Here is a 19,823-nt window from a genome sequence, read left to right on the forward strand (position 1 = left end):
TGGGTTTTGAGTCAGTTAGTCGCACCTGCAAATTATGGTAAATGGACTGGTTCTTATACTTAAGTACTCAGAGCACTTCCAAGACATCTCATTCATTCTTTCATACAAGCATTTTTTTCCAGTGTCCAAGTATTTTCTATGCAATATTCACCAAAGAAAAACAAACAAACCCAAGAAAAAAAAAGACGAAATGCTGCATAAAGCGATTTTAATGTTTGCTTTTATTTTCAAACCACCATGACGTGGCCCAGAGAGCCGACATCACTGTTCACATTCATCCTCCATACAGTAAGGCTTAAAAAATGTCATATGATACAGTCTGTGTGATGAAAAGACTCTGAAGTAGACATTGAGTTTTTCTTTTTTAACGTATTTAATTATTCATACAGTACGGCCACAATCTCAAGGCCTATGGCATACTGTCCACAGCTAAAGGTAATGTGCTCAAAAGTAACAGAAGGCAGAAAACATCTTACATTTCTTCAGATGCATCACACCAATGAGAGAAACGTGTTCATTAAGATGTGAAGCTATTGTAAATAAGTTACTAAGTTAGTGCTTTGTTAGTAGATGATGCACAGCATATCATTCAGACTGGAAAAGCTCAAAAGTCACTTATATTTACCTGTAAGACTAAGTGATGCATTTTAATTTCCTATGGTTACTTCTTAAGTGCAGCTTATTGATTTATATCATTTGGAAAACCATTGTTATGCTAACTTTAATTGCTTAATATTTCCTACTTACTATCATGTACTTAAGTAGCTTACTGAGGAATCAAAAGTTTCCTAATACAAGAAATGAAGATGTGATAAAAGACGCGCCACGGAAAACTCTTTTTCCCCCTCTGCTCTTAGCATTTGATCTTTGGTGTCAATGTTTAGATGCTGTTGCTATTCAAGTTGCATGTCCTAGATTAACCACATTATCGACAACTACGAGCACACGCCTTCACTATCCTTGAATATTCCTTTGAAAAAATAACACTGGTCCTTCACATTACACAATATAGCTGCTAGATTACGTATGGGTAACTACAAGACCTGTGTGAACTGTTAACCCAGTAATAATTATGGCGTATGCAGGCTCTTAAATAAGCTAAACTTCTTTTTTTTTTTTTGTCTTGTGCGTTCACTTTTCAGCTCCTCTGTTTCTAAGCATGGACTCATTTTGTTGTAAAGATGAAAAACAAGGCCTCTTATTGTTCATATTGACACTGCATTGTGATTTTGGGTACAAAGGTTATCCTTAAGACCAGAAGCACCAGTTCTAAATCCTAAACGACTAGCATTGTTAAGCACTTACCTTATAAGTTGGTTTATTGCACTGAGTGTTACCCTCGAAAGCAACATGAAGCGTTACGTTAAGTCGGGACAAGCTCTACCATATATATGCTGCTGCTCAGAGTCAGCGCGATGTTGCCGTCACTGCTGTGACACAGACCTTCCTGCAGCCGAGGTGGGTTTTGTGCTTGAAGAGGACCGGGACCAGCTCCTTCTTATTTTGTTTACTGCTTCCTGCCGGAACCCCTGTCCTCTCTTCCATTTCTCTTACAGGTTGCACTCTGCCGTGTTTCACCCACCCTTCCTATTTGTCAATAAGTTTAACAAGGCTCTGGCGGAGGTCGTTAAGGTCAAAGATCTTGATGTCCAGAATTTCTATGGCTCTCTGGATCTCAGTATCCAAGCGATCCCGGTCCTCCAGAGAGTTACTCAGGTTCTGCTCCGTGTTCTGGATGCGACGTTCCAGGTCCGAGTTTCGCATCTCCATCTCCTGAAGTGAACGGTAAACACAGAAAAGGCAGAGGGAAATATTAGAAGGTTTACCAGAACCCGATAAGCAATGAAAACGTGCCGAGTTACTGTAAAAACGTCACTCCTACCCGTAATCTGTGGATGGCCTCGTCGCGCTGATGCTCCATTTCGTGGTACTCTGCTTTTTTGCTTTGCAAAATGTGAATTTCCTAGAGAATGAATGAAAGGTACTCATCAAAAAGTCAGTTTTTGTATGTTTTTGTTGATGTGTCATGTCATTCCTTGTTATTTAGCAAATATCCAACCTCATCTTTAGCCTTCAGCAAGGCCTCCAGCTCCTCCAGGGACTGGGTCAGCTCATCCTTCAACAGATCACTGGGGCCGTGGGCTTCAAGGTCAGCCACCTTACAAAACACACCAATGGAAATGTTGTGTATGTAAGACAATGTTTTAAAAAGCTTTTATTTGGTCCAGACTATTACTGGTTTGATTCAAATTATTTTTCCCTGGTCTACTTAAAACAATTGAACTATAATGAGAACAAAGACAATGTGAAATGCAGATCAGAGTGACCTCGTGTTTGGTTGAGATGTAGGGAACACCTTGGTCAGCCATTCATGCTCACAAACACACCTCTAACCAGCTTAAAATTAACCTTACATGGATGTTTTTCGACATCTTTGCAGGCACAGAGAGAGCACGAAAACTCCACACAGAAAGGCTCCAGTCGGCCCATCCAGCCTAGTTTAACACTCTATCCTGTGCAGCTTTTCTCCAACACAACGCCTCTTCCTCCATCTGCCTTGGTTTCATAAGAGTGCTGTGGAAGAGGACAAAATGCCACAAAGACGAATTCGCACGCTGGCTGGCACTTCACCATGTGTACAATCCAGAAATAGCTTTGGTGGGCAAACACAAACAGCAGCACTGCTTTCTATGCACTGAAAAGGAAGCCCTGAGCAGTAAGTTACACATTTTTGCACCATGCCATCCAGTCTAAGAGCTGAAATACACATACACACAGTCTAAGGTGGAGGTTATGGCTTGATCACAGCTGATAGAACATTATTTAATACAGCTAAGCAAGAATCTGTGGACACACTGCTATCTCTGAGATCAAATAGCAGAATAGCATGCTAATGTGCAGAGTTAGCACTTGATATTATATAAGTGTAATGTTTACCATGTTTATCATGTGCCGATTAGTCTTGGAGGTACTTAATATTCAGCTAAATAAACTGATTTCTGACCTGATGATGTCACTGCGATCAGTTATGACACTCCATCCTAAGGGAATAGCTATGCCAAATTTTATCCAAATCATTGATGACTATTGCTACGTCAAGCTATAAATATTAACCAAAGTGTGGCTCTAATATAGTATCTGCATAGACATTAGAATTCACCAGGAATAAATGTAAACATGGTAACCCATCCCACTGAATTTTACAGTCCGGATTAAGGTAAAACACAACCAAAATAACTGAAGCACAGCTAAAAACATTAAAAGGACTTATTCTAGCATTCGTCAGAACGTTTTGATGATGCACTCAGTTTGGACCATCCATCTATTTTCTTATCGGCTTATCCAATTTAGGGATAAGCAGGGCTGCGGAAGCCAATCCCAGCTGTGCCAGGGCAAGAGATAGGATGCACTCTGGACAGGTCACCAGCCCATCACAGAGATAACACACAGAGACAGCCATTCATGCTTACTTTCACGCCTATGGCCAGTCAAAATCACCAGTTAACCTACAGTAACATGCATGCATTTGCACTGTGAGAGGCAGGAGAACCCTCTACACCGAAAGGCCCCAGTCCCTGCACCACACTATAGTAATTCAGACATAAAAGCCTAAAGATTTTAACAACGACATGAAACGTAAAGGTGAATAACAGGAAAACTCATAGACTTTTAACACCTATAACTCTTATCAAAGCTAAAGAGCTCATCGGCGGACAGAATTAAACTTATCACAGAGAGCACTCAACTCTGTTTGCTTTCAGTCACACCTACAGATGGCTCACAGCGTTCACCTGCAACAATAAGCGGCTACTTCTACTATAATGAAGCCGTAGAAGAGCAACACTTTAACGAATGAAATCCTCATTGCATTGCATTTCATCTGAGCTCCATGAATTAGAAAGAAAAACAGAAGGACACCTCCAAAAACACCCCGAATGCCCCGTTGGATTATTTTAAACGGCGTATGGTTTAGACTCAAAAGAAGAAAAGAGGAAAAAAAAGAAGAAGAGAGAAACAAGTGGATGCCAACTCCCTCTGGTGATTTTTCATTTTTTCCTAACTGGGGCATTGAAAGTAGGATATTGCTGTCCTACAAACCCCCCTCTCCCTCTCTCTCTCACACACACCACCCCGGAGACATGAACCATTTTCAGCCACCTGGTCCCCTTCCTCAAACAGTAGGAACTAGCTCGGTCCAAAGGAGACGGGGTTCTCACTTGTATGATTAAATCAGTCGATGTGGACCAAAATAGTGAAAGCTGTTTCTTACTGAAATACCAGGGGAGCGCTTACGAATGAAACAGTAGTGATCGATACTGTAAGGCTGGGCTATAATGGAAAGGGATCGAGGTGTTAAAGCATCAAATCAGAGAGGTTTGTAAATGTCAGCCTGAGGCGACGTCGTCCCCAGAGGAATCAGCTCCCAGCAAATATGAAAATACCTTTTATTGATGAGCGGGTACAGGGAGGGCAGCGGCATCTGCATCCACCGGAGCCTGAGAAGTAATTCAAGTGTAAAACCCTCGTGAGGCTCTGTGTTTAGACCGAACTCCCTCGTGGCGAAACGTGAAATTTGGCGTGTACTTAGTGAACCGCTTCAACCAGCACAGATAACGCCTTGATTAAAGCTTCTGAGGGAAAAAGCCTGCAGCACAAGTCAGAGATTGATGGAGTGTGTTACCAGCAAAGCTTCTTTTTTCCAAACAACCAGTTTCAAAACAAGGAAATATAGTGTCTGCAAAGGACGACCCAATCAAAAGCAGCAGGGCTTCGCTCAGCAGCGTAGAGGCACACAACCCCGGATCAGTCTTGCAGCAATATCTCTCTGTTGCTTGTGCAATCTTACTTGTGTTCCTGTTCCACAGAAATGATCACTAGGTGTGACCTTAACCATTAGTTTCTATTCCACAGGTTACTGCAGAGTTGTATAAGAGCTTCAGAGGCCAGAGGAGAAAACTTCTCAGCTTTTAGACTCAGAATTTTAACTTTTTGTTAACCGTATGTCTCAACTTTTAGGTCACAGATGGTGCATTATCATGAATAACTAATCCCTCCGTTCTTTAAACTCCTTGTTGTGCTGATAGTTGGTGGATGGAGCCTTCTCAGCCAGAGTGCATTAGACAAGAGGCGATGTGAGGCAGTGGGAAATTCTGAGTGTGTCTTTGGACCAGTGGAGAAAAGTAAAAACCCAGAGTACAGAGATATTTTAATCTGCTTTTTTGCTATTGAAAACAAATTATTATGAAATAAAACAATAAGATCATTCAGCCAATTTCAGCATCTGACTCCAGCACTCTTCAGAAAGCATTAACAGGATTTAAAGGAAAGGTGATGTTTGCATTGCTACACTCACTTTACAATAAAGCTACCATCACCCAAAAATGACTCTTTTTAAAATGCAGTTTCAAACCATCTGCTTTAAAATGATTTCGTTTACAAGGTGACTTTCTGCTTAAGCATCCAAAGCAAAACTCACATGTGGGATGTTATAGTCTCACATAAAAGTTGGAGTGCAGGGATACAAAGAAGCTATGAAGACAAAAGCTACTATACACAATAAAAAAGTGGGAGGTTAAAAAGTCCTGGGAATGAGGAAGAAGAATTTAGTCTGCAGCGTGTAGGTGTACTCAAAATTAAAACATGTACTCTGTTGAGCTTTTTGTAAGTTTATTTAGGTCATTATGTCTTCATTAGATTCTGAAGGTTTTAGACAGGTACATGGGGAGAGATGGGGGCGTGACACGCAGCAGGACTCCCAGACTTAATCCAGATCTCCTGCTGCATGAGCTCAGCAAAACAACACTTTTTTTCCCAGCTTTTTTAAATGTATCTGTGGCCAGCAAATGCCAGACAATTTTGGATATTATTGGCATAAAGCTTAGTAATGGATCTCATTGTTATTGTTCACTGATGGAGTAGTAGTGATGTATACTCTTAGTGGGGGTTTTTTCCAGTTCAGATCCAAGGAGTTTGACTTAATCAGTCATAAAGATAAAGAGACAAAACCAATAGTAATAGTAATTACTGCTTTTAACAAGAAAAAAAAAAACATCCTGTATTTTATATGTTTCTATAATTTAATAGGTGAGACTTCAGGGTGAACACACTTCATCAGAGCATCCTCAAACTCCCTGAGGCTCACCTGGTCTCTGAGTCTTTCGGTCTCCTCCTGATATGCTGTCAGCTGTTTCTTCCACTGCTCCACGTTAGCATTCGCTTCATGCAAAGCTGCCACCAACTTAGAGTTGCTGTCCTGTAAAGTGAAGAGCTCAGCTTCCAGGTTCATCTCACAAATAGACCTGAAAAACACGAATACCAATACACATCTACGTCAAATCCAAAACTACGCACCCTGCCTCCCGCCCTATGGCAGCTGGGATAGACTCGAGAGCCGTTTCATCAGTTGCTGTTTCAGTGAGCTGGACCTTAACTTTCAATCAGAGTTTAAAAAAAAAATGTTAAAATTCCTCACAAAGAAGAAAAATTGTTACTTATTTAAACAAAAGCAACAATGCTTTTTAGATTTTAGATTTCATTAAGTGGAGTCATATCTAACTCTGTATCCCGCTATATAAAATTGAGAAAACTGATCAAACAATGCAGTGCAAATTTAGCTGATTCTGATTCAGGTACTTACAAATCTTTACAGGGAAAAAAGCTTATGCAGTGTTAGTAATAAACAAAACTGCCACATGTTGATGACTTCAATATTAAATCGAGTCTTGTGTCAAGCACTGCAACATGAGGATAAAAAACAATAGCTGGTTGTGGAGTAACAAGCAAGCTGTACTGCTGCCAAGAGTCTGGAACATGATGAAACTCTGATAGTCTGGTTAACACAATCACAGAGCCACTACACAAGTGTTAAGGAGGCTGTAGCCTGCAGCCGCACACCTAAAGGGCAGACGGAAACTTACTTCACAGGTCTGGTGACAGAGCAAAGAAACACTTATTAAAGCCCCAACCCCGACCCAGAGAGCAGAGATCAAACTGACCAACTGCATCAAGAGACGTTGGAAAGGAAAAAGACAAACGAAAGATGACAGATGATGATGACAGATAAAGATTTGTGTATTTTTCACATCTTTCCATCACGGTTCTTCAGTCCCCACTGACGTTTGTTCCAGTTTAAAATGAAGTGACCTTGAAACTTCTTTATCTCTGTGGCTTTAAACTGAATTTCCTGCACATTTGATGAATGCATGACTTGTAAGCGAGTAAGACAAGCCAGTTCCCACTCCATGAGTCCACTTTTATGCCACCTGCACAGAAGACATATACGATGATTGAATTTGATATGCTCTCTTCATCTTTGATCCTTTTCCTTTGCTCTGTCCAACATCTCCAAAGCTTGATGTTGTAAACTGGCCACACTTTGCCATGGTAACCGTTCAGGAGCTGCTTTCTTCGTGGTAATTGGACTATAGGGTATAAAAGCATTGTGGGTGGCTCAAAGCACTGAATGGAGGGATGCTTCCAAGCCTCATTCAGTGTTATGTATGAGTCAACACTTCGACAATGGCCTGTTCATTTCCTTAGGAGCTTCACAAACTGAATGACGTCAGCGGCGTTAATTAACACAGAAAAAATGAAAACCATGATAACACTCAGGAACCAAAAGGTAATGGATTGTCTGGTTAAGTGCAGCCAGAAGCACAGTCCACTTGAAATTTGAAAAACCCTCATGATGTTACAAAGACCGTTTGTAAAACACAGTGCGTGGTTACAGCAACTACTAGTTTGTTATACTGTATTTTTCCGTCAGGGTGGCCACGTAGAGCGGGTCATCGACCAATCAGAATGTCAGTGGCTCAATCTCTGACCCCTATAAGTCCACACGCTCAAGTAGATGCTGCATGTCCTTGAACCATTCAGGTATGTGTTAACGCAATTCTTGAACATCCCAGGATTGGATGTTCAAGAAAATGAAACCCAAGATCACAATGTGCAATACTCACAGAAGTTTCAAAAACACCAAGAGTTACATCTCAGACTCATTAGAGGTTAGCATGGTAAATGCTGACGTTCATGACAGCACACTGGGACAATGTGCTGTGGACAGACGAGACCAAAGCGGAGAAGTTAGGCCATAATACACAGCACCAGAAAACCAAACACAGCATGTCAGCACAAACACCTCATGCCAACTGTTAGGGGTGATGATTTGGGCTTGTTTTGCATCTACAAAGTTGAACTGCTCCGTATATTAAAGTACTCTAGAGTCAAATGTGAGGCTGACAGCTAAAACTTGGCCCAAACTCAGTCACACAACAGGATAATGATCCTAAAGACAGCAGCAAATATACAACAGTATGGACAAAAAAGAAGGTGTTACAAGAGGCCCAGTCAAAGTCCACCTTCAACCCGATTGAAATGCTGATGTGAGCTGTGCATAAATTAATGCCTGTAGGCCTTAATGAGCTGAAGCAGCGGTATAAGGAAAAGTGGGTCTGAATTCCACCACGGTGATGTGAGAGATGACAAATTAAGTTATTCCACTTCCAAAAAATTCAATTCTCACATGACCGTATGTATCTGTAAATACAGTCTGTTCATATTCTAAAAAGCCAGTCTTCCTCTTCATAATGGCTAAATACAAAAGCATAAAACTAGCCATGTTGCGCTGATGCAAACCCAGGTATAGTGGAACTGCAAAGACTTGGCATTACCAACATGGCTGTCGAGTTGTGAGATTTACCTAGAAAACCTTTTTCACTGAAGAAGGTCATGGGGTGTGTTTGAAATCAGGCTGTTTCAGCTCTCAGTAATGAAACTTCAAGGCTTCCTTGGTTTCATTTCTGTGTGTGTGTGTGTGTGTGTGTGTGTGTGTGTGTGTGTGTGTGTGTGTGTGTGTGTGTGTGTGTGTGTGTGTGTGTGTGTGTGTGCAGTTACCCCTCAGAGAGCATCTTTTTAATGCGCTCCTTCTCAGAAGACAGGGTGATGTCTGCGCTCTGGCTGCGAAACAGCTTGTCCTCCGGTCCATTCACGCACATCACCGGTGGAGACTGGAGTTCATCCGAGAGGTCCTGAGAAACACATCAGTAAATGGACTCTCATAATAACTAATGCAGAATTATTAAGAAATAAAAAAAAACCAGACTCTGCATTAAATGGATTTATTCAAAGTGAAGAGAGACCGCCTGCTTTTAGATGTTAAAATCCCATTCAAGTCAAAGTCTGCATATAAAATCAAGCAAAGCTATACAGCTCGTGATAATAATAAATGACTCTCTCTTCGCGGTCTTGTTCTCGATGGACTGACTGCTGTAACACGATAGTTTTAGCGTCTGATAAATGAGAAGCTTAGAGCTGTCTGCCCATCAGAGAAGGTATAAAATGTATAAAACTCAGAGGCAAGAAGAAAAAATAAAGATGCTTCCTGCACACGTGTTTTACATTTCCTCTAAATAATGACTCACCTGTGAGAACTGCAGAGGAAATCCGTGAGGTGGAAAAAACGGAAAAGAAGAACATATCACCACGAAGCACACAACACGAAATGACCTTTTCAACACATCACAGTCAGAAAGCGTGCTTTGCGGACTGATCAGTTATGCAGTGCAGTGCCACTTAGCAAGTACAATGAATTGAAGCAGTTGGCAATTTTCTGGAGCTTTGGCTCTCCCAATGTGTTCGTTAAATCGATCGGGAGTGAGAGACGTCACTTGGAACCTGCTCAGCCGTAGAATTAAAAAGGAAATAGGCATGTTCCTCAAGATCAGGCAGATGTAACTGAAGGCTGATTATTCTTTATTGATGGAAAAGGGCCCTGAGCTGACTACGTTTTCATCATTAGAAGTGTTTCAAGTCAGAGGCTTCTGGGTAGCTGTGGGGAGAAAATGTGAGTGTGGTGTACTGCTGAGCAGCATCGGATAATTTTACCATCGTCCTAGTTTTCCTCATTTTCACTTCCCTCTGAGACAACTGACCCAGCTCACATTTCTTTTGCTTTTCGTTCCCCTCTCTCCCCGTCCCTCCTTTGATTTAGTCACAGCGGCCCTGTCTAATAGCTGAGCTGCAGCAAGTAATACAGGAGCATTCATCTAATCATCTAATTTCAGTCTTGAAATGCCCAAAATGTGCATGAATAACAGAGGTTTCACATTTACAGCTTCTCGGTGACACTCACAAACCTTTGCTCTTCTTTCATGCTCATGCTTTCTAAAAGGACGGCGCTCACCTGAGGAGCAGCGATGGTGAGTGCAGTGTTGGCCAGTTCTTTGTCCTGTGACTTTTCTCGCGCCAGACGAGCTGCATCTTTCACCTCCTTAAACTTCTCTGCAAACTGTACAGGAGAGGGCAAGTCATGACCTAGACAATGCAGCACAAACCCTCTACAAGAAATGGATGGCACATTTTTAAAAATGCTGTACTTTGACCTACCTGATGCAGTTGCTGCTCTGTGGCAAAGCCCAGACCGTAGACCGTGTTGGCGCGGCTGTCAGCCCACTGACCAAACTTCTGAGACGTCTTAGTAAATGTCATGCTGGGCGTAACAGTGCAGTTGATAATTGCCTGCAGATAAAGAGATAACAGAGGTCGTCCCCTTAGGTGCAGGTGAAGAGGCCACCACCATCGTCCCCGTGCCCAAGAAGTCTTCTGTGTCCTGTCTCAATGACTACCGCCCTATCGCACTTACACCCACCATCATGAAGTGCTTCGAACGGCTCGTCATGAGACACATCAAGACCCTGCTGCCCCCCTCACTGGACCCAATGCAATTTGCATACCGCCATAACCGCTCAACGGACGACGCCATCTCCACTGCACTCCATCTTGCCCTGACACACTTGGACAAGAAGGACTCACACGTCCGAATGTTGTACATAGATTTCAGCTCAGCATTTAACACAATCATCCCCCAACAACTGATCGGAAAGCTGAGCCTGTTAGGCCTGAACACCTCCCTCTGCAACTGGATCCTGGACTTTCTGACCGGAAGGCCTCAGTCAGTACGGATCGGGAACTGCACCTCCAGCACCACCACACTGAGCACTGGGGCCCCACAAGGCTGTGTGCTCAGTCCTCTGCTGTTCACACTGCTGACTCATGACTGTGTAGCAACACACAGTTCAAATCACATCATTAAATTCGCTGATGACACGACCGTGGTGGGTCTCATTAGCAAGAACGACGAGTCAGCGTACAGAGAGGAAGTGCAGAGACTAACGGACTGGTGTAAGGACAACAACCTGTCTCTGAATGTTGACAAGACAAAAGAGATGGTTGTTGACTTTAGGAGGACACGAGGCGACCACTCACCGCTGAGCATCAACGGCTCCTCTGTGGAGATCATTGACAGCACCAAATTCCTGGGTGTACACCTGGAGAAGGACCTCGGCTGGTCCCTCAACACCAGCTCCCTGCACAAGAAAGCCCAACAGCGTCTCTTCTTTCTGAGAAGACTGAGAAAGGCCCGGCTTCCACCACCGATCCTGACCACCTTCTATAGAGGAACTATCGAGAGCATCCTGAGCGGCTGCATCACTGTCTGGTTTGGGAGCTGTGCCATATCAGACCGCAAGACCCTACAGCGGATAGTGGGAACAGCAGAGAAGATCATCGGGGTCTCTCTACCCTCTATTGAGGACATCTACACCACACGCTGCATTCGCAAAGCCACCAGCATTGTGGCTGATCGGACACACCCCTCTCACACACTCTTTACACTCCTGCCATCTGGAAAAAGGTACCGAAGCATTCGGGCACGCACATCCAGACTGTACAACAGCTTTTTTCCACAAGCCATCCGTCTCCTCAGCAAAAAGGGACTGACTGATAAACACGCACACACACACATACACTAACATTATCACTCAGCTTAACTCAAATACCTCAAAACATTGAAACTGGACTGACTAACCAACACAAAGCGCAAACACACTGACCTACACCACCAAACCATCGCACACACCAACCTGTAAATGCTCTTTTGCACAATATTATTACTAGATATATTATATATTATTATTTTTTTTGCACTAACTTGTCTTGTAGCACCTTGGTTCCTGGAGGAACGTTGTTTCGCCTCACTGTGTATTTTTAAACTGTATATGGTTGAAGTGACAATAAAGTTGAACTTGAACTTGAACTTGAGAGCAGATGGCTCTGGGAGCAGACGCTATCTTCCTTCTTAGACTATGGCAGCAACATGCTCTAACTGAGGCACTGCAAGTTATTATTTTTATTTCTTATGATAACTTATGACACATTTCACCAGTGAATGGTAACATTTTACTCTTACTTTACTAAGAAAGTTATCAAAATGCAGTTTTAACCGTAGATGACCTCTCCACAAATTGAGGCAGAATATGGAGGAACAACTCGATAAATTAATGCATCAACTCATGGACCTGGAGGAATGCTGAGAAGAACCGGATGAGGAAGAGCATGAAGAGACAAAGAAGGAAACTTTGGAGCAGCTGGATGAATTCAATGACTTATGTCAGGAGATGAGATCATTGTGGATGAGCTCAGTGGGTGATGAGCCGCTGGAGGCTTGGCTGATGCCTCCAAAACCTGGGAGTTGATACAACTCTTTCCTTGAAGCAGCCGGGAACGACTGAGAATAAGACAGGCAGAGATGGGCCCGGATGTGATGAAGGGGAAACTGTTACCAGATGTGACACGCAGCAGAAAATTTACATCCTCACAGCCTTGAGAAAACCTGGAGAGAGTCTTACTCCAGAAGATGAGACTTTTCTCACTGAAAACACCACAGCGACACTCAGACTCAGTTTGAAAAAGTGACTGCAAAACAAGGGTTTTAATTAAAAAAAAAAAAATTTAAAAAAAGCCTTTAGTTAGCTGTGGTGTGAAAACCAATTCTACAGATGTGCCTCTGGCTGCTCAGAAGATCCACCAACTGGGGGGTAAGTGGTTCCCTGGCTGATTGCTGACGTATCCCTGGGCAGATGTAATGATATTTATATAGCAGTTCTTCTATCTGAGCACAAAAAGTGCTTCGTTCACTCAAACACATCTCTACTCTTAAGCACTGTATGTATTATACTAAAACACCCCAGTAGATAAAACTCCATGTCAGTATCTTGGCCAAAGATACTTCAACTTGAGGACACTGGAGTAACCAGGAATTAAACCACCAACCTTTCAGTTGATAAACAACCCGCTCTACCTCCTGAGCCTCAGTGGGAATGTTAGGTTTAAAAGAACTAAGGCGAATAAGTAGAGTCGAAAAGTGCTATATAAGTACCAGTCCATCTATTATTTAATAACTAGACAACACCTCAATATGCATTTTCCTACTGAATTCCACTATTTTTCCCATCCTAATAAATACCGCATGATATTCACTTTGTAAATTACATTTCCATTTAAAGTAAAATAGTAAATAAAGCATGTCAAAGGGAAAATCCCTCTGCAGACTTACAGTGAGCACTGAAGGAAGTGAATGTAATATCTGAATGTATAAAGCGGGACATGTTTTGGGAGTAATGCCCGGCAGGTGTTAACGTGTTTGTTTGTGGTCAAATTTAGTCACACCAATGGAGTCACAGCAGAGCGAGATCGATATTAGTAACTGAAGCGTACCAAGATCAAAGTGAAGGTCGAGTACGCCAGTGTGCCCCATCAAACCATACACACTCTCTTTACGTCCCCATCACACCTTCTTCTGAATGTTTAATGCACCATGTAACTCCCCATATGAAGACTGTTTACTGGTGTGTAAACAGAATGCTTTAAAGGATGTGTGCAGATGTTGTAACAGGGTTCACATTTTAGCTATGTCAGGGATGTGGCATCCAGCTTGGCATTTAACTCTGTGGTCCAAAGTTAAGTGTTTCATCAGCCACGGCATGAAAGGGGTGGTCTTGGACTTTAGCACCGACACTCACGGTCCCTACTCACTTTGTTTATTCCCATCAGTGAGATTGAGAGTTTTAATGCTTCCACAAGCATCTGGACATGTTGTTATTACATTTGGTTCACATTTCATAGTAAATCTTTGCGCACTAACATTAGAGACTTATGCTGGAGCATTTAAATCGAAAATAGGCCTCAGCAGAGCCTCACCACAGCTATAGATGATATAGTAGCAAGGCCATGAAGTGGAGTATTGAGCCACTGTATTTGTATTACTGAACAGGTTTTGTTAAAATCAGCGGTTGGTTTGGCATGAACATTAATAGGAGGTTACCAGGATGCCATTTTCACGCATGTTCTCCCTTGAGACCTGTTTCGGCAATTGTTCACACTTCTGCCAAAAGGGCAGCAGCTGCACAATCAAAACATATCTACCAGGTTTATCACATCATTCTCTGGGAAGTTGCCAAAGCTGGCTCTGTCCTTCCTAACACATGACCCCAAAAAAGAAAAAAAGAAAAGGAAAACACACCTATTTATAAACCTGTTTTATTTTACGTCATCTCCTGTGTTAGAGCAATGGCACTGAAAATACTAGAACTGCAGGCAGCTTAAGAAGAAGCATCCCCCACCCCTTTCCCCTCCAACCAATGATTACATGAACTCTGCGCTCTGCGTTTGTGTGCCGACGTGCTTGACATAACATGCTGGATTCTAGCAGCAGGAGCAGCAGTGGCAGAGAAGATTACTGTGGAGCCAGACACCAGCCCTGGCAGGATTGGGCTACTGAACGGCCAACTGCTGCCTCGCGCTGCCTTCTGGGAAGCAGAAATGTGGGTCACACTAGAGGTGCTAAGATGAGATCAGATGGGTCCCCTCCCCACCCGCCTAATCTAAATCCACAAGCCCGGACCAAAGATGCTCTGGCTGCTGATGTGTTGAGCTTCGATTTGGTTTAGTTTGTTATATAATTCTTCACCTCACAGGACTTCTGGTGGGAGTGTGGTTGATGAGTAAAAATTCAATCTCAAGCTGCTGTTTGTCTTGCTTTTTTAGACCTGTGGCATTATTTCAAAACCCCTTTTGATTCCAAAGCCACCAACTTTTACTTATTACTTCTAGACAGCAGATCTGTATTTGTTTGTTGTTTCTCCCCCTGTCCATCTTTAATCTTTCTTCTTTGCTGAATCTAAAATTTTGTCTACACCAATTTCCCACGCACTCACCTTTGTCCCGCCCACACTAATGATGCGATACACGTTGCGGGTAGCATCGTAGAAGAAGGACACTGTGACAGCATGCTTGCTGGCCGGTATCCAGTTCCTCTTGGTGGTGGGGTCGATTTGGAAAACATGGGCCCGGGCGCTGAAGATCGGCTGCTCCCTGAAGGAGGAATCACAGAGAGATGATGATTAGATGCTGTGAGAAGGGAATGTCAAAGTAAAAATCCCTCTGCAGACTTAAAGTAATGTGCACTGGCACTGAAGGAACTGAATGTAAAGTCTAAATGTATAAAATGAGCATCGAACCATTAAAATATGGTCCATTAATAAAACCGTTTTGCTTAAAAATCCTTTCTTGTTTGCATGAAAAACACAAATCTGTCTTTTTTTTTTCATAACAGGACATCTCTGTCTCCCCTGTCATCCAGGGACAGATCATCCTTTGGCTATCTCCCACTATTTTTCCTGCGTCATCCACCAGTCAAACAGGGTTAGCTGGCAAAGCATGTTGACTAGAACTCTCTGAACCCTCTCCCGAGTCGTCACCCTCCACGCTCTGATCTGCGCCTGGCAGGTTTTGCTCCGATGTATCCTGGATACGAGGTAAATATATCAAAGCAACACAGTCAGTGGTGCCGGGAGGTGGTTTAGCCACTGCCCTGTGGTGTGAACAGCAGCACTGCTAACCCCTCCTTTCTCCTCAGCAGGGGTGAAAGTGAGTATCACAAGAAGACGCCTCTGTCATTCACTGGTATAGAAATGCAAATCAGAAGAGCTGCTATGTAGTAAGATAATGAAATAGTTCAAAAAAAGGACGTGCATTCTTTAACGCACTATAGCTATTTCCAGTGGAACTGCATTATTTTGGCTAGTCTTGGTGCAGTGACCTCATTGCAAATACAAAAACCAACAATGGTTTCTCTGGATGCATTTCATGTAGACATGGTTGAGATAACCTGCTATAGCTCACAATGACCATCAGAATGGAGAAAGGTGCTTAAAAAAGGGACTTTGCTGTTGGTGCCAGACAGGCTGATCTGAGTATTTCGGAAACTGTTGATCTACTGGGATTTTCCCACACAATAATTTCTAGGGTTTACAGAGAATGGTCTGAAAATATCCACTAAGCTTGTTGATGCCAAGGTCAGAGGAGAATGGCCAGCCTGCTTCAATTCTGACCCTACCTGGGGGGCAACATTAATTCAAATAATCACTCATTACAACCAAGTTAAGCAGAAGAGCATCTCTGAATGCATAACACATCTAACCTTGAAGCAGCTGGACTACAGCAGCAGAAGCCCAACCCTTTCAACCATGTTCCAGTCTGATAATAAGCCATGCTGCAATTCTGCTTTTCAGTCACATTAACTCTCTGCTGCCTGCGGCTTTTATGCTTCCTGATTAAGACAGGAAACAGCATAAAGGTCAGCCCGCTGTGACCTCTGCAGAAAATGGTAAAAACAGGTCATTATTTAAGCCCAGGGGGAATAAAGCTACTAACCAGTTATCAGAAAGTCAAGGGACTATCAAATAATCTGTCATATTTATGTTATTCTTTATTTTCCATGAAGCCCATGAGTCAGTCAATAAGGTCATTGATGTCAAACAATCATAAAGTGCTAGTTTTACACAGAACATAAAATGGGTAAGAGTGAAGGTGGACCTGCTATTAACTCTAATATCATCCCATCACTGCCACGCTTTCACCTTGCCTGAGGTGACGAGCTCTGCCACATAATATCTGGCATCCGACCGAACAACACGGACCGCTTTGCAAACAGAACGAACCAGGAATCAACCAAACGGACAAACACAGGCTGCAAACGTGTTTGTGTCAACATGTTTAGTTTCCTCTCTCAGAAAACGTTTGAAACACAAAGGTGGTCAAACTAGTGTATGTATATGCTGAAAGAAATGAACAGTGTAGTTTTTATGGCAGCTGCATTTTAACAGAGACAAAATATGAAACAAAAACCTTATGTCTGGAGCTGCATGCATGATTTTGACAAATGGGGTGAGGATGATTGTTGAGGAAGGTGGTGGATCAGCCCAAAGCTCCACGGGAAGAGATTGTTAACGATCTGAAGGCAGCTGGAACTGCAGTCACCAAGAACACCATTGGTAACACAGGATGCTGCAATACATTGAAATATTGCAGCACCTGCAAGTTCCCCTTCTCAAGAAGGCACGTGCACACCTCTGTCTTCAGTTTGCCAGTCACAATCTCGATTTAGAGAAGGTTTGCGAGAAAACCAATATCGAGCTCTTTGGAAGAGAAATGCTGAGTTCGACTAAAAGAACACCATCCTCTACAGACAAGCACAGAGGTGGAAACAGACGGGGCCATGTACCATGAAACTGTGAATACTGCCAAAGCACCAAAGGAGTGGCTAAAGAAGAGGTCATAAAGTGGTGCAGCCAGGCTCCAGACCTCAATCTTACAGAAAACGGTTGGAGGGAGCTGAAGCATCAAGCTGCATAGCAGCAGTCAAGAATTTCACTCACTGATCTGCAAATCAATTATAACTTTTATGTGATGTTTACTTTTCTTGTCGAATGAAGTGATTCACCAGGGGATCGAATAATTATTTCCCCCTCTGTATAGTCTGTTAACTGAACAGCAGAACAATTCAATTACTTGACCTTCATCCTCAGTAGAGGGGGTGGCCTACTTAATGGAGGTCTCTAAGCATGATAACAAAGCCTGGGAGTGATTAGACAGGAATTAGTGTGTTCATCCTGAGGCGTAGCTCTGACCTCTGTCACTAACTACAATATCTAAAATCTGTTTCACCTGGTTTCTTTTGATCTAAATCTTCTAAGAGAAATGTTAAACACTACACAGTCTGATTAATAAAAAAGGGAGTGAGGCAGCAATAGGAAATATCTACATTAACGTGAGTGAAAGTAGGATTTTGTCATGGTAACACCTGCTCCCCTAGGATGGCCCCAGAATCTATGCTTCTCCTCCCAATCAGCTGAAAATGGTTTTAAATAAACTAAGCTGGGGCCACATGGGACTACATAACAATATGTCTTAATTTAACAGATTCATTAAGTCTGAAATGAAACCAGAGCGCTGCTCCAGATGTGCTCCACAGCCAACATCAGCAGAGCAGTGATAAATGTTCATATGCAGCCTTACTACTACAGTTTTAAACTCACTACAAATGATTGCTTTAAATCAAAGCTTAAGTCCCCCTGATCTGATAACAAGATCTCAAAGTATTTGTGTTAGATTTATGTAAAGTGTCTGCCATCCCAATGTCACATGCAAGTACAAGAAATCTAAATAGATATATAAATAAATAAATAAATAAATAAATAAATAAATAAATATTAAAGGACAAGCTGGTAGATGGCCATACCTTTCTCTGTGGTGAGGAAACATCTTAGAAGATCACCAAGACTTCTTTTCTGTAAAAGAAAAGACTGAGGATTGGTTAGACAACTGTTAACGTAAATTACTTTAATAAAAAATTATACCAGAAAAAAAACCCCGGAATAATCATAAAAGTTTGTCCCTGTAGTTTAACATTTTTCCCCGCTCTTAATTCTTACTTAAAGTCTAGTTAAATCTGTGTCGTGGATAGAGAGGCGCTTACCCCATTTCGGTGTAAAACCTCGTCGAGTCTGTTATCTAACAATATTTTGCGTCCTGAAACTGCTGCTGCTGTCCCAGTTGGTCTCCTCTTCCTTTCAGTCACAGCTACCAGATGCTTTATTCTTGCTTTATTCTCCAGGGGGGGGAGGTTTCACCGCAAGGCGCTGCACTCCGCCTGCTGCAGCCCGCCAAGTGGCACCGTCCTGCCCCGAGCAGCTCGCAGAGTCAGAAGCCGGGGAGAGCAGAGCTGCTGCGGACGGCAATGGCTGAAGTGACCGCGGGCTGCTCCGAGTCCATCTTCGTCCTGCCACAGAACCTCTTTGTTTCCTCGTCTTTCACTGCTTATCCTGTACGGCCAAACCTCTCTGTTCTCCCCTTCAGTTGTTGGCTCTTCATCCGGCCGGCTGTTCGCATTCAACAGCCGGCTGTATAGTACCACCTGCTGGCTCTGCAGCCTCCAAACACCCGCTCCAGCTGTGTGTGACAGTCAGGTATGGAAACTATGTCAACGCGCCTGCATGTGTGCAGTGCAAACCGGAGCTTTAAGGTCTGCCTTGACCTAAAAAAGAAAAAGAAGAAAAAAAAGTGAAGAGTCGTGCAACAGCCCATTTAGGACCTATTGGTGTAATGAGATTTTGCAATATGAGAATCCTCCTGTTGTTTTGCCCTCTTAAGCAGATTAAAGAGAACTCCACATGCTAGTAATTCATCTCACAGGAGAAATAAAAGACTCAAATCAAGCTGAATGAGCAAAAAGAAGCAAACTTTAATTTTCCAAGATTATTAACACAAGATTTTCTTTTTGTGAGTACACTTTTTAAGCACCAACATCAGTTAGTGGGAAGAAAACAAAAACAAAAAACAGTGCAGCAAACATAAAAACATTGTTCACTTCAGCTTTAAACAGCAATAAGCCAAACAAGGTCACAGCAAAAGTACAGAGGAAGAACTCAAAAGTTAGCCTCAGTTCATAAGACATGCAAAAACCACGTGTAGGCTTGAGATGTTTTGTATGTTGGTGATTTTTATGTAAAAGGTAAAGCAGAGCAGTTTTCAAAGTTGAAGATGTGGAGTCTAAGAATAATTTAGAGCAAATCTACAGATATATAAATGGGGTCAGACTATTAATTTGATGTCCTACACAGCATAAAGACACACCTACTTAACTTGAC

General features: G+C 42.6%; 1 protein-coding gene across 3 annotated transcripts; it reads right to left on the reverse strand.

Annotated features, from left to right (window-relative positions):
- Window positions 1-209: 209 nt before the first annotated feature.
- On the reverse strand, window positions 210-19,123 carry LOC146648326 (homer protein homolog 3). 3 transcript variants are annotated; one of them, XM_085388305.1, is made up of 10 exons: window positions 18,653-19,123; window positions 18,416-18,464; window positions 15,051-15,207; window positions 10,384-10,515; window positions 10,181-10,285; window positions 8,893-9,005; window positions 6,143-6,299; window positions 2,060-2,158; window positions 1,883-1,963; window positions 210-1,773 (listed from the first exon to the last, which is right to left on the reverse strand). In XM_085388305.1, the coding sequence occupies exons 2-10, from the start codon at window positions 18,436-18,438 to the stop codon at window positions 1,588-1,590; spliced, it is 1,053 nt and encodes a 350-aa protein (XP_085244431.1). In that variant the 5' UTR covers window positions 18,439-18,464; window positions 18,653-19,123; the 3' UTR covers window positions 210-1,587. The 3 variants fall into 3 exon arrangements, with proteins under 3 accessions (XP_085244431.1, XP_085244430.1, XP_085244429.1); XM_085388304.1 differs by having other exon boundaries at window positions 8,893-9,026; window positions 18,416-18,479; XM_085388303.1 differs by having other exon boundaries at window positions 8,893-9,026; window positions 18,653-19,121.
- Between the last annotated feature and the right edge of the window lie 700 nt (window positions 19,124-19,823).

Source organism: Rhamphochromis longiceps, linkage group LG18 (genome assembly GCF_057381845.1).
Source record: "Rhamphochromis longiceps isolate RC_006_pf linkage group LG18, R_longiceps_female_GT1.1, whole genome shotgun sequence".
Classification (NCBI taxonomy): Eukaryota; Metazoa; Chordata; class Actinopteri; order Cichliformes; family Cichlidae; genus Rhamphochromis; species Rhamphochromis longiceps.